This window comes from Theropithecus gelada, chromosome X, assembly GCF_003255815.1.
Source record: "Theropithecus gelada isolate Dixy chromosome X, Tgel_1.0, whole genome shotgun sequence".
NCBI classification, from domain to species: domain Eukaryota; kingdom Metazoa; phylum Chordata; class Mammalia; order Primates; family Cercopithecidae; genus Theropithecus; species Theropithecus gelada.
In genome coordinates this window covers 21,730,916-21,743,123 of record NC_037689.1, presented here as the reverse complement: position 1 = coordinate 21,743,123, position 12,208 = coordinate 21,730,916, and the positions used below count along the sequence as shown (strand labels likewise).

Genomic DNA, 12,208 nt, shown 5'->3' with positions numbered 1-12,208 from the left:
ATAGATGTATCGAAGCAAAAGTACGCTCCACAGAGCAGGAGTTGAAGAAACAGGTGGCTAAAGAGCACCGGTTGCAAAATCTTCTGGGTTTTAAGTACCCTTTAGAGGTTTCCTATTGGTTACACCCTGTGTAAATGAACACCTGACCTGTGACCAGTCAGAGACTGAAGTGAAGTTATACCCTGTGCAAATGAAGACTTGTCCTGCAACCAATTGAAGGCTGAAGTGGAGTTACACCCTATGCAAATGAAGACTTGGCCTGTGACCAGTCACAGGCTCAAGTGAAAGTTCCTTATCTCCAGACCCTATTCTGCTTCAGTTCCATTCAAGTGTCCTGAATCCAAACCATAACCATTTCCAAATAATTCCATCTAAATTATGAGAATTTTCTTTATGTAACCTGTGTGCCACCTTGCAAAATATAGTGCCCATAATTAATTGAAACAGCATGCCACCAACCTTTGGTCTTCTCCATCCCCCAGCCATATCATCTTCAACTGGTAGTCAATTGAATTGATGCTTATTATGTCCAGCATAATATTGTTTCCCAGTAACTTGTCCATCTTCTACTGACAGTTTTCAAGATAATACCTTACTTTTTGACAAAAGAATACAAAACATATCTTTTAAGATACTTTTTAAAGAGCTGGAATCTCCCTATGTTTTCCAGGTTTGTCTCTAACTCCTGGGTTCAAGGGACCCTCACACCTCAGCCTCTGAAGTAGCTGAGGGTACAGGTTTGTGCTACCACACCTCCGCATTATGTATCAATTTAAAAATTGCCTTTTCTACTTTTTCATAGCTTAGATATACATGTAACTACCTTAGAGACCAAGAAATTGACCCAAAGATGTTAAGTGACTTGTAAGTCCGGCCATTTTCCCTAGAGTATCACTTTTGGTAAGGAATCTTAAAACGTTGGACTACACTTGCTTGGATTTTCCAAGTTGGGTGTATTTCTGCCTTCTACTCTCAACAAGGCAGCTTTTGGAGTTGGGATTGGTTTTTAGTCCCTCGTCTCCTAAGGTCCTTCCTCCCCTTTAATGGCATTCTCTTTCAAGGATAGGGAGAAGCTGTAGGAGAGCTGTATATAAATGCTGCTAGGCCCTCCTCATCAATACAAACTCACTGGGAAAATCATCCACTTCCCAACTTTTTTATGTAGGTTCTGAGCTGATTGATCAGATTGCAAAACATGCCCCACTCTACTATCTTTCCAATTATGAAAGCCTTGAGGTCAGGCCTTGAGTCACTCAAATTCTGTTCGTAAATGGCAATGAGAACATTCAAAACAAAAAAGCACACATTTTATAAAAGGAAAACAAATATTCTTGGTAAGAATCTTCCACCTGCTGCATTTTGTTCTAGCACTCAGCTTACAGGATGAAACGTCTACCTCTTGCGACTCTTCCCTCTGAAACGGTTGTCGGACCTCTCTGGCAGCTCCAGATTGTGTTTATCACTTGTTTAATTTTTTCCTGAGCTGAAACTATAGAGTCCCTATAATGACTCTTTTCTTCATTCACTCTTTTACATCATGCTTAAGATTGCTATAAAAGTATGATTCAATTATGATAGTAATTCTTGTTTAGGCACACACGTTTGTGCCACATTATTGCCTGCCACTAATGTTAAATCCTTCTAAAGCACTGCTCTACCAAGTCTTGAAATCATTTGCTTATTCTAAATCTACTGCTGATTTGAAAAGAAAAAGAACTGTATAAATAGCTTACAGAAACATACTTTGAAATTATTTGTTTGAATGATAATTATTACAGCTGTTTTCACATGAATTTTCTTCTGACCCTCTGGCCTCAAGGACATATCAGTCTCTTTTCCAAATAAATCTGTCATTGTGTTTTTATTTAGATCATTGTTAACTTAGTTGAAAGCATTTAATCTGTAAAATGAGGCAGCTTGCTTTTGACTACACATTGAAAATGATGGAAGACTGAATTTTAGGAAAGTAGCCAAACTGATTCCAAATTACTTATACATCAAGGCAGATTGCTTATTGGTTTGCTCTGGTGGCAGACCTCTTAGGTTGAAATCCCAGCTCCAATGTTTAGATGTTAAATGACCTTGACTTTATCATTATGTAACCTCTCTGAGCCTCCATTTCCTCATCTGCAAAGTGAGGATGATAACAGAGCCTACAGTATTTTATGTGCTAAGGATTAAGTAAGTTTAAAATTAAAATCTGGTTTACTCATTCAGTTTTTGCCTAAGCTTTGTTTTTATCCATTGAAAATAAATGCCCGATTATTTTTCTGTAAGTTTTTTCCAAAGTGGAAAGAATTAGACTAAAATTTTTTTATTTCCCAGAATGCCAAAAAACAGAGAAATTGAATTATGCAAGCAAGCGTGCAAAAAAGATTCATGTAGATTAATCCTTGGGTATTCCAAAGTAATGTGGACAATATAAAAGAGCCATATTTTATTATATTTTTCTAAGATTAGCATCATATAATTATTTAAATCACATATATTTATTGGTATTTTTGGATAAATTGAAATAGAGTAAAAGGAAGTGGTGACCTGAGAGACTAGGAAGAGAGAGGTTAAAGTCTCACCTGCAGATAAAGGAAAATTTACTATGGATCAGATACTTGATAAGTTTATTTTATTTTATTTGGTGCAGTTTGATTCCAAATTTGTAAAAGAGTCTGTTGTTTTTTAGGAGTGCAACTGTGATTGGCAAGTGTACAGGAGAAAGAGATGTAAAGCAATTTTTTAAATGATGTAAACCTAAATGTTAATACTGCTTACATCTTTATGATGGAACTACAAGTGATTTGTTTTCATTTTTGCTGTTTTTGTTTTGTTGAGACAGAGTTTCGCTCTTGTTGCCCAGGCTGGAATGCAATGACGCAATCTCAGCTCACCCGCAACCTCTGCCTCCCAGTTTCAAGCAGTTCTCCTGCCTCAGCCTCCCGAGTAGCTGCAACTACAGGCATGCGCCACCGTGCCTGGCTAATTTTGTATTTTTAGTAGAGACCAGGTTTCTCCATGTTGGTCAGGCTGGTCTTGAACTCTTGACCTCAGTTGATCCGCCTGCCTCAGCCTCCCAAAGTGCTGAGATTACAAGCATGAGCCACCACACCCGGCCCCATTTTTGCTGTTTTTACATGAGTGAAGTTTTATACAATTAACTTTTTTCTTTTTTTTTCTTTTTTCTTTTTTTTTTTTTTTTTGAGACGGAGTCTCGCTCTGTAGCCCAGGCTGGAGTGCAGTGGCCGGATCTCAGCTCACTGCAAGCTCCGCCTCCCGGGTTCAAGCCATTCTCCGGCCTCAGCCTCCCGAGTAGCTGGGACTACAGGCGCCCGCCACCTCGCCTGGCTAGTTTTTTGTATTTCTTAGTAGAGACGGGGTTTCACCGTGTTAGCCAGGATGGTCTCGATCTCCTGACCTCGTGATCCGCCCGTCTCGGCCTCCCAAAGTGCTGGGATTACAGGCTTGAGCCACCGCGCCCGGCCCAATTAACTTTTTTCAATCCTAAAAGTGACAGTTATATAAAAAGTTAATGATGTGCAATTTTAGGAGCAAATTTATTGTGTAAAAAGTCTTCATATATCTATATTTAATAGTTTTTACCTGTGAATATATTTCCACATTAGTGAAACAAATGAGTCCTTTGACAATTTCAGCTATTACATATTACCCTGAGATGATTGCTGTATCTAGACTCTACTTTTTCTTCTTTGGGCTTTTTAAAGTATTGGATCTTGCATATTTTCATCTGGATTTTTAGGTGAAATTCATTGCGAACCTGTACAGCCTTTAGTAAATCATACAATATTTCTTACAACATGTCCAGTTCCTCTTAGAATTATAGAATGTTGGAGTAATAATGTACCTTAGAGATCTCATTCAGGAGTCATTATTATGACCACAGGGTTCTTTAAAAGGTTATATGACTAAGTGAAGTAAAATGTATGACTATAAAACAAGCAGCTTTAGTGCCCATAGTATTAGTTTGGACCAGATTTGGTGTTTTATCTAAATTCCATGCCCCCATGGGACATCTGAGTTCAGAATTCCAGGTGTAATCCAACTCCATTTGTCCATTCGTGTAGTGAGCTAACTCCTCTCCCCAGCTCTTCTTTTTCCAATTTGCATTCCAAGGGCTCCCTCCCTTGACGCCAGATAATTAAATAATATGAAATGGAAGACATTTCAAATATTATTATTATTATTATTATTATTATTATTATTATTATTTTTGAGACGGAGTCTCGCTCTGTCGCCCAGGCTGGAGTGCAGTGGCCGGATCTCAGCTCACTGCAAGCTCCGCCTCCCGGGTTCACGCCATTCTCCCGCGTTCACGCCATTCTCCCGCCTCAGCCTCCCGAGTAACTGGGACTACAGGCGCCCACCACCTCGCCCGGCTAGTTTTTTGTATTTTTAGTAGAGATGGGGTTTCACCATGTTAGCCAGGATGGTCTTGATCTCCTGACTTCGTGATCCACCCATCTCGGCCTCCCAAAGTGCTGGGATTACAGGCTTGAGCCACCGTGCCCGGCCTCAAATATTATTAGTGACCCGTAATACCTGCGAATAAATATGACTGTGAGAAAAGCACTTTGATAAATGGAGTCAATAGCATTGCAATTGTGGGTGATCTTTGTATCAAAGTAAAGGATAGGTAATCAGTCATTTTGAAGCAGAGATTCGATTATAATATATAAAATTAATTATAATCACTAATATGTATTGAGTATTTATATGCCAGGGACTTAATTAGATGTGTTATAAATGTTATCTCACTTAATGCACAGGCAACCTATCAGGTAGGTTTGTATTATACCATTTTACAAGTGAGGAAACTGAGGCTGAAAGGAGTAACTTGCCCAGGTTTCATAACTAGTAATTGGGTCAAGTTTCTTTTTTATCTTTTAAATACTTCCCCCTACATACGGTAAAGTCTTGAACTACTGGATTACTTTTCATTTGGGATTAAGGTCCAGGTTTAGAAGTAACCTAATGCAGTTTCTTCACTAGCCTGAGGTCTCTCCTAGGAACAATATGTAATTTTGACCTTCAGTCACCATCTGTGTACTAAACTCTGGGGGTGGAGAGGGAGCTGAGGAGGAATGTCTGGTAGCAAGAAACCCCAAACAGAACCATTAGAAAACAAGGTGTTTCTGGAGTGTTTGAGCACTGAAAGATTACAACAGCCTAAACGTGTACATACTGTTAATGATTATAGGGATCATGAGATGAGAATCTTGTAATTGGATATGGAGAGCGATGATATTTAACGTATTTTAACAGTAAATTATTTGGTATAATTAGTAAAGGGGAAAACGCTCATTACTTATTTTTCCCTCTAAAGTGTCATAGCTGAAAATATAAATAACTCCAAGTCTTAAAAAACACTCTTGGATTCTGATTGACCATTTTAGGGAGGATCCAGAATGAGTACAATAATGTATTTGTAATTTCTTGTCACGTGGAAAATATAGACTGTAGGTCCTTTGATTCAGCAAATTTGGTTTTGGGTTTTTGTTCATTATGTTCATTGAACCCAGACATTTATTCATCTGGTATTTTCCATCTTTTATTCATACTGATTTTCTATTTATTTTGTATTGTATTTTCAGAAGGAGTTTTGGAGCACCTACACAAAAGCGCAACAAGGGGAGAGTAACCGAGGAAGTGACTGGTTTCAATTTTACCTTACCTTTCCATTAATCTTTGGCCTCTTCATTATCCTCCTTGTCATTTTCCTAATCTGGAGATGCTTCCTAAGAAACAAAACTCGTAGACAGACAGTGACTGAAGGCCACATTCCTTTCCCTCAGCACCTTAATATTATCACCCCACCCCCCCCACCAGATGAAGTGTTTGACAGCAGTGGATTGTCTCCAGGCTTTCTGGGATACGTAGTTGGGCGCTCAGATTCCGTCTCTACTCGCCTGTCCAATTGTGATCCCCCACCAACCTATGAGGAAGCCACTGGCCAGGTGAACCTGCAGAGGAGTGAAACAGAACCTCATTTAGACCCACCCCCGGAGTATGAGGACATAGTCAACTCCAACTCAGCCAGTGCCATTCCTATGGTGCCTGTGGTCACCACCATCAAATGAAGCTGCAAACTTCTTTTTACTCTAATCATTTTTAAAATACTAATGAAAGAACTTTCTAGCACTTTACCACTACATAAATGTTCATTGACTTATTTTATTGGACTCTTACAGCATACCACTTCATACTTTCTGGTTTTGTTTTCTTTAGTTTTGTTTCTTGTTATAGAATCATTATCCATGCTCATTTTTGCTAGGGGAAATATATGAAGAGGGAAAACATACTAATGGGGTCTTTCTGTGATGTGATGAGACATACATGTAAGTGTATATATGTGTGTATAGGCATATATACATATGTATGTATCAACACAGTATATGTAAAACTGTCTTAAAAATCCATTAAATCCATTAACTACCTAAATCACCTGGAAAGAGAGCATTACTCACCAAAATTGCAAAACAAGGGTACCAAGAATTTGTGTAATAGCCAGTGACATGCTGTAGATTTTTGCAAACTGGATATACTTAGCATGTTTTCTAATTCTGACTGGCTTTTGTTAACTTGATAATTCTTCATCTACCTTAAAAAGAAAAAAATTACACATACTCATTCTTGATGTTAGAAAGAGAAAGAGTGTGTGTGAGCAATAATGCGTAAGCTACTGACAACTTGCTTACAGCAGATAGCAATAAGGTCTTTGGTAGCATTCCGCTTGTTTTGTAATAGGGATTTTCTTTTTGGTTGACCACTCCCCCCCGACTTCCAAAATTAAACAGTGTTTTCTTAGCATCTTGAATATCTCCTGTGGTGTATATTAACATCTTGATGAGACAGATTTCCAGGCAATGAAGTAATTTCTAAAATGGATATATGTGTGGATTAATGATAGGCAGTAGATACCCATTACTCCTTTACTCATGAATGGTAAAATTGTTCTCACTGTTTTATTGCCTTTTACTGTATGTTCTACACTCTCTCCTACTGCCACAGAATTTTCAAGCCCTTAAGAGTTTAGTTAAAATAAAATTTTTGAAATTATTTTCTTAATATTTTTATATAGGCTGATGTCTTTGCCTCAAGATTGTTAAGAGGTAATTTTCCATTAAATTATGAACTGTGATTTTTATATTGCTCTCCAATTGGTATAAGAAGATTGCAAAGTCCGTGTTATGCTAGGTTCACAATAAATCTAGTAATAGCCCCACACAGATCTCATCATTGTTGCGACTTCCTTTTGTATTTTCATCAGGTATTTTTTTAACTGTAGGGTTTTTACTTTTTTCTTGGAGCAGAGAGAACAGGCTGTCAATGGGTTGCCAACATAAGCTGGCTGAGAAATAAAAGAAAACAAGACAGTTGTATCATAAAGTTTCATTTTGTATGCACTGATGGCAAATTCATTAGGTCAGTTAAGGGAAATGTTTGTACCACTTCCAAACCTTTTCAGCGTTGGATGAAATGATTGATGAGGCAGGCAGAAGGAATATAGGCTTCAGGTGTGTCATTTCCTGCTGCTTCCAGCTCCATCCCTACGGACGCCTCCCCCAGTCCTGCCCTGGAACCAAAGGAAGGAGTAACACTGAGGGGAAACCTGAAGTAGGAGTCAGATGACCTGAACTCAGATCTCCTCCATCACATACTTGCCACCACTGTACCTTGAGCAAGAACCATATCTGACCCTCAACCTCCTCAACTCTAAAATGGGGATAATATCATCTTTACAAGGATCAAATGAGATGGTGTATATGTAAGAAATTTGTAAAATGTGAAGAGCTATCTATACTAAGTTCGTAATGTTATTATTATTGTGCTTCAAGGATAATTTTCCCGTTTTCCTAAATTGTATGAGATCTTTCACGCAGTGAGAAATAGAGCAGGCTGCCCCATAAATGGGTAACGTATTCCTAATCTGAGTGTGTGGGCTGTTAGAGAATCCCTGGCATGCTCTGGTCTATTCTGAAAATGTGCCAACTGAAAGATGATAGCCCACACAGCACAAACAGGTTTAAGCAAATGTTGGAAAGGGAACTAAGGCATGTGTGCTTAGTTAATAGGTTTAGCAGCTTTCATGGACTAAAAATGATTGATTATATCTTGACCCTGGTCTCAGAAATGGCATTTTTAGTTTTGCCATGAGCACACATCAATCTTTGGCTTCTATTTAAAGCTAAAGGTAGAAGTGTTTGACCCAGTGAACTGTGTATGTATGTGTGGGGTATTTTTTTGTTTATTTTTAAATGAAAATTAAGACACCTTTTGTGTGGACATTTTTTTGTCTTTAATGTCAGGCTTTAGATTAGATCAGCAGTTGTCAAAGCATCGCCCGTGGACCCCTGGGTTCCTTGAGAGCCTTTCAGGGGGGACTATGAGATCAAAATATTTTTATTATAATGTGAAGACGTTAGCTTTTCACTCTATCTCAAAAAAAGTGTTGCAAATGTAAAACATTGCCATCTTCTCACAAATCTTTTTCTGTTTTTGAAAATATGGCTATTTTTCATAAAATGTTATTTGTGTTAGCATGTAATGGGTTTATTATGTTTAAATAAATTAATACTTTAAAATTTTTCAGTTTTTTTTAGTATGGTAAATATTGATAGATATAAACCTCATGAACAAAAGCACTTTGGCATCCAGATCCTCAATAAATGTTAAGGGAATAAAGGGGTCCAGAGACCAAAAGTTTTAGAGCTACAGGATTAGACATAGGAGCAGGATATTCTGTTACTAAGTGTGATTTCTTGCAACTTTATTTTACATTTTAAACTCCTGATATTGGATATAATGCTGCCTTTTAGAGACACCTGAATTGCAGTATCAGAATGAATGTTGATGTTTGAAGCCAAAAAGCCAAACGCTTAAACTGATCAATGACTATAGCTTTTTAGACTGTTGGTCAAATAACATACTACTTCACAGTAACAGCTTTATCAGCCATAGATCTCATGGTGGCTGCTGCATGATAATGATAGGATAAACAAAATACCACTGTCTTCAAGAAACATTATCTTAGGTTTGTTTGTTTGGTTTGAGTTTGATTTGGCTTTTATATTTTTTAAAATCCCTTTTGCTACCCCATCTGGTTTTATAAACTGAGTTTCTTAGCATTTGTTAAAATTAAGGGGTTTGTTTGGAATAATATATATTTTTTATGCTTTTGCTTTTCTTACCTGATTGATATTACATTCACCTTTGATTGTTTTTTAAAAGTTTATTTTTACAGAATATATTTAGTACCTTTCTTAAGGAGTAACTGAATTGAATCAACCAGTTTGCATTTAAATAAAAGAATAGGCTCAATGGTCTTCCTGTGGAATGGTTTACACGTCTGCATGTGCAGTAGTTGTGTCTGGAATCCTAGAATTGACACTTTCTGCCTCCCTGCTCTAAATGTCACAACAAATTATACTTCCTTAAAGTAAATATAATGATTTCTTCTTTTCCTATTGACCAGTACAGATAGAGATGTTGTGTTTGTTTCATTTTTAATGATGACTTCAAGATTGATGATCTGATCCAGTAACTGTGGAGGTAGCTTTAACTTGGTTCTGTGTAAATAGTATGTATTTTATTATAATATTTCACATTTTAAGATGCTTGGTTTACATTAAATTATGGTATTTAACTTTTTATGTTTATACTAGGTAGGGTCTTTCTTATATTTCTGTGTTTTTGGTATGCTAAATAAAGCTATTTTTAAACCCAAGAGTTTTTTTCTGCCATGTGTTAATCATATTTTGGTTAGGTGGTAAATATGCTGCATATGTTCTTATTAATTATGTTCTTTTTAATAAGGTAAAATGGTTATGTTTCTTTTTTCTTACACATTTAGGGAATATAGCTCAGTAAAAACAACAGAAATCATCTGATCAAAACCTCAGAGTGTTCTCAGCACGAGATAGAACTTTCTATACTACTTTTGAATGATTTTGGCATGATACAAAATGGAAACAATTGCTCTAAAGGAATAGACTGAGCTCCCTGCATAGTGTAGTTTGTCAAGTCCTGAGAATAGTGTTGTCTATAGATGCCAAGGAGCCAGTTGTTTCCTGCTTAGCAGAACAGCTTGTGTTTGAAAAGAAAGCACAAGATGAAAACATTGTGACCAAAGGGCATCTTCCCATGTGTAGAGCTACCTCAAAGATTAAAAGCTGGTTTGTCACATCACTAACCAAACATATGTGAATATGAGTTGATACAATAAAAAGAATTAAAATTATTTACTCCATATTCAAGGATGAATTTTAAATATAAATTATAAACCTAAGTATCCATTTAATAAGCAAAAGTCCTCAAAGAGTTGTCCAAATAGTCTTTAAAAGGTACTTTAAAAAATCTATAGCAATTTCTAAAAGTTATATAACTTACACATTGATGACTACAATCATAAAACCCAAAACCTAGATCAAGAAATTTCTAGCACTCCAAAAGGCTTCCTCATTCCCCTTTCTTAAAGATACCATGATTCTAACATCTGTCATAATAGATAACTTTTTAAAAGTTCATACTTGGCTGTGGCCATATGGACTTGCCCTTTTTTTTTTTTTTTTTTTTAATAATGCTTTTAACATATTTCAGAAAAGTTCAAGCAAAGATCCAGAGCTGCTCTTCCACCTCTTGGCCCTCCTTAAATTCAACTACTTGTTTTCTCTGAGACTTTTCAACATTCCTAAAGCTCTTTGAGGGCAAGAATTGTGTTTAATCCTTTTAACTCCCCTAAATACATCAAAAAGTGAGGGCTGGGTTTTTTTTTGCCTACAAATCGACCAAAACACCATTAGCTTTCTGGCTGGCCTCAATGCTTGTATTTCTGCTGTGATTCTTATCCCCTGCCACTTCTTCAAACTGTGTGTCATCACATTCTGTTCTCAGTAATTTTATTTACTTTATCTACCTCTATGTTAACTTGTAACTGTCACATGCGTCCATGTGAAGAGACCACCAAACAGGCTTTGTGTGAGCAATAAAGCTTTCTAGTCACCTGGGTGTAGGCGGGCTGAGTCCGAAAAGAGAGTCAGCAAAGGAAGATAGGGGTGGGGCTGTTTTACAGGATTTGGGTGAGTAGTGGAAAATTACAGTCAAAGGGGGTTCTCTGGTGGGCAGGGGTGGGGGTCCCAAGGTGCTCAGTGGGGGAGCTTCTAAGCCAGGAAAGAAATTTCACAAGGTTAATCGCTCAGTCAAAGTGGGGCAGGAACAAATCACAGTGGTGAAATGTCATCAGTTAAGGCAGGAACTGGCCATTTTCACTTCTGTGATTCTTCACTTGCTTCAGGCCATCTGGATGTATATGTGCAGGCCACAGGGGATATGATGGCTTAGCTTGGGCTCAGAGGCCTGACATTCCTATCTTCTTATATTAATAAGAAAAATAACATAAAATAGTGTTGAAGTGTTGGGGCAGCGAAAATTTTGGGGGGGTAGTATGGAGAGATAATGGGTGATGTTTCTTAGGGCTGCTTCGAGCGGGATTAGGGGCAGTGTGGGAACCTAGAATGGGAGAAATTAAGCTGAAGGAAGATTTTGTGTTAAGGGGTGATATTGTGGGGTTATTAGAAGAAACATTTGTCATAGAATGATTGGTGATGGCCTGGATACGGTTTTACATGAATTGAGAAACTAAACAGAAGATACAAGGTCTGAATAAGAGAAGGAGAAAAACAGGTATTAAAGGACTAAGAATTGGGAGGACCCAGGACATCCAATTAGAGAGTGCCCAAGGGGGTTCAGCATAATTACTTGCTTGGTTGGTGAGTTTTTTTGGGCTCTATCCTTGAGTGTTTCTATGTTGTCATACACCAGGCCAGATTGATTTAGGTAAAAACAACACTTCATTTAAAAATATACAGAGTCCCTATTAGCAGTGAGTAAGTCAAGGCCTTGGCGATTTTGGAGAAAAGAGAAATGCAAAGCCAGCAATTGTTTGTTAAAGAAGGATTAGAAACAGCTAGGAGAGAGTGAGTGAGGTTGATAGTGTGGTGGAGTTAGCTGGGGAGAGGTAGAGGGTGGTATAAGAACGGGAACAAGAATAAGAGTGAGTATAAAAGTAAAGAATAGGACTTCATCAGGGTGAAAGTATTGGAGTGTACCCTGTCAGTAAAGATCATTTATCCACTTTAAGAGAGACTTAAGCGTGGCGCTTTGAGGTAAAACCAAGAGATACCAGTTATGATGGTTTGAA

At 37.5% G+C, this 12,208-nt stretch overlaps 1 protein-coding gene across 4 annotated transcripts in view; it reads left to right on the top strand.

Annotated features, from left to right (window-relative positions):
• The window catches only part of PRRG1 (proline rich and Gla domain 1), a 109,028-nt gene extending 99,289 nt beyond the window's left edge, over nucleotides 1-9,739 (top strand). For all 4 annotated transcript variants that reach the window (XM_025371958.1, XM_025371959.1, XM_025371960.1 and 1 more), the window contains one exon: nucleotides 5,604-9,739. In XM_025371958.1, coding sequence (XP_025227743.1) covers nucleotides 5,604-6,089 — 486 coding nt within the window. In that variant the 3' untranslated portion in view covers nucleotides 6,090-9,739. The remainder of the gene's footprint in view (nucleotides 1-5,603) is intronic.
• The last annotated feature ends 2,469 nt before the right edge of the window (nucleotides 9,740-12,208 follow it).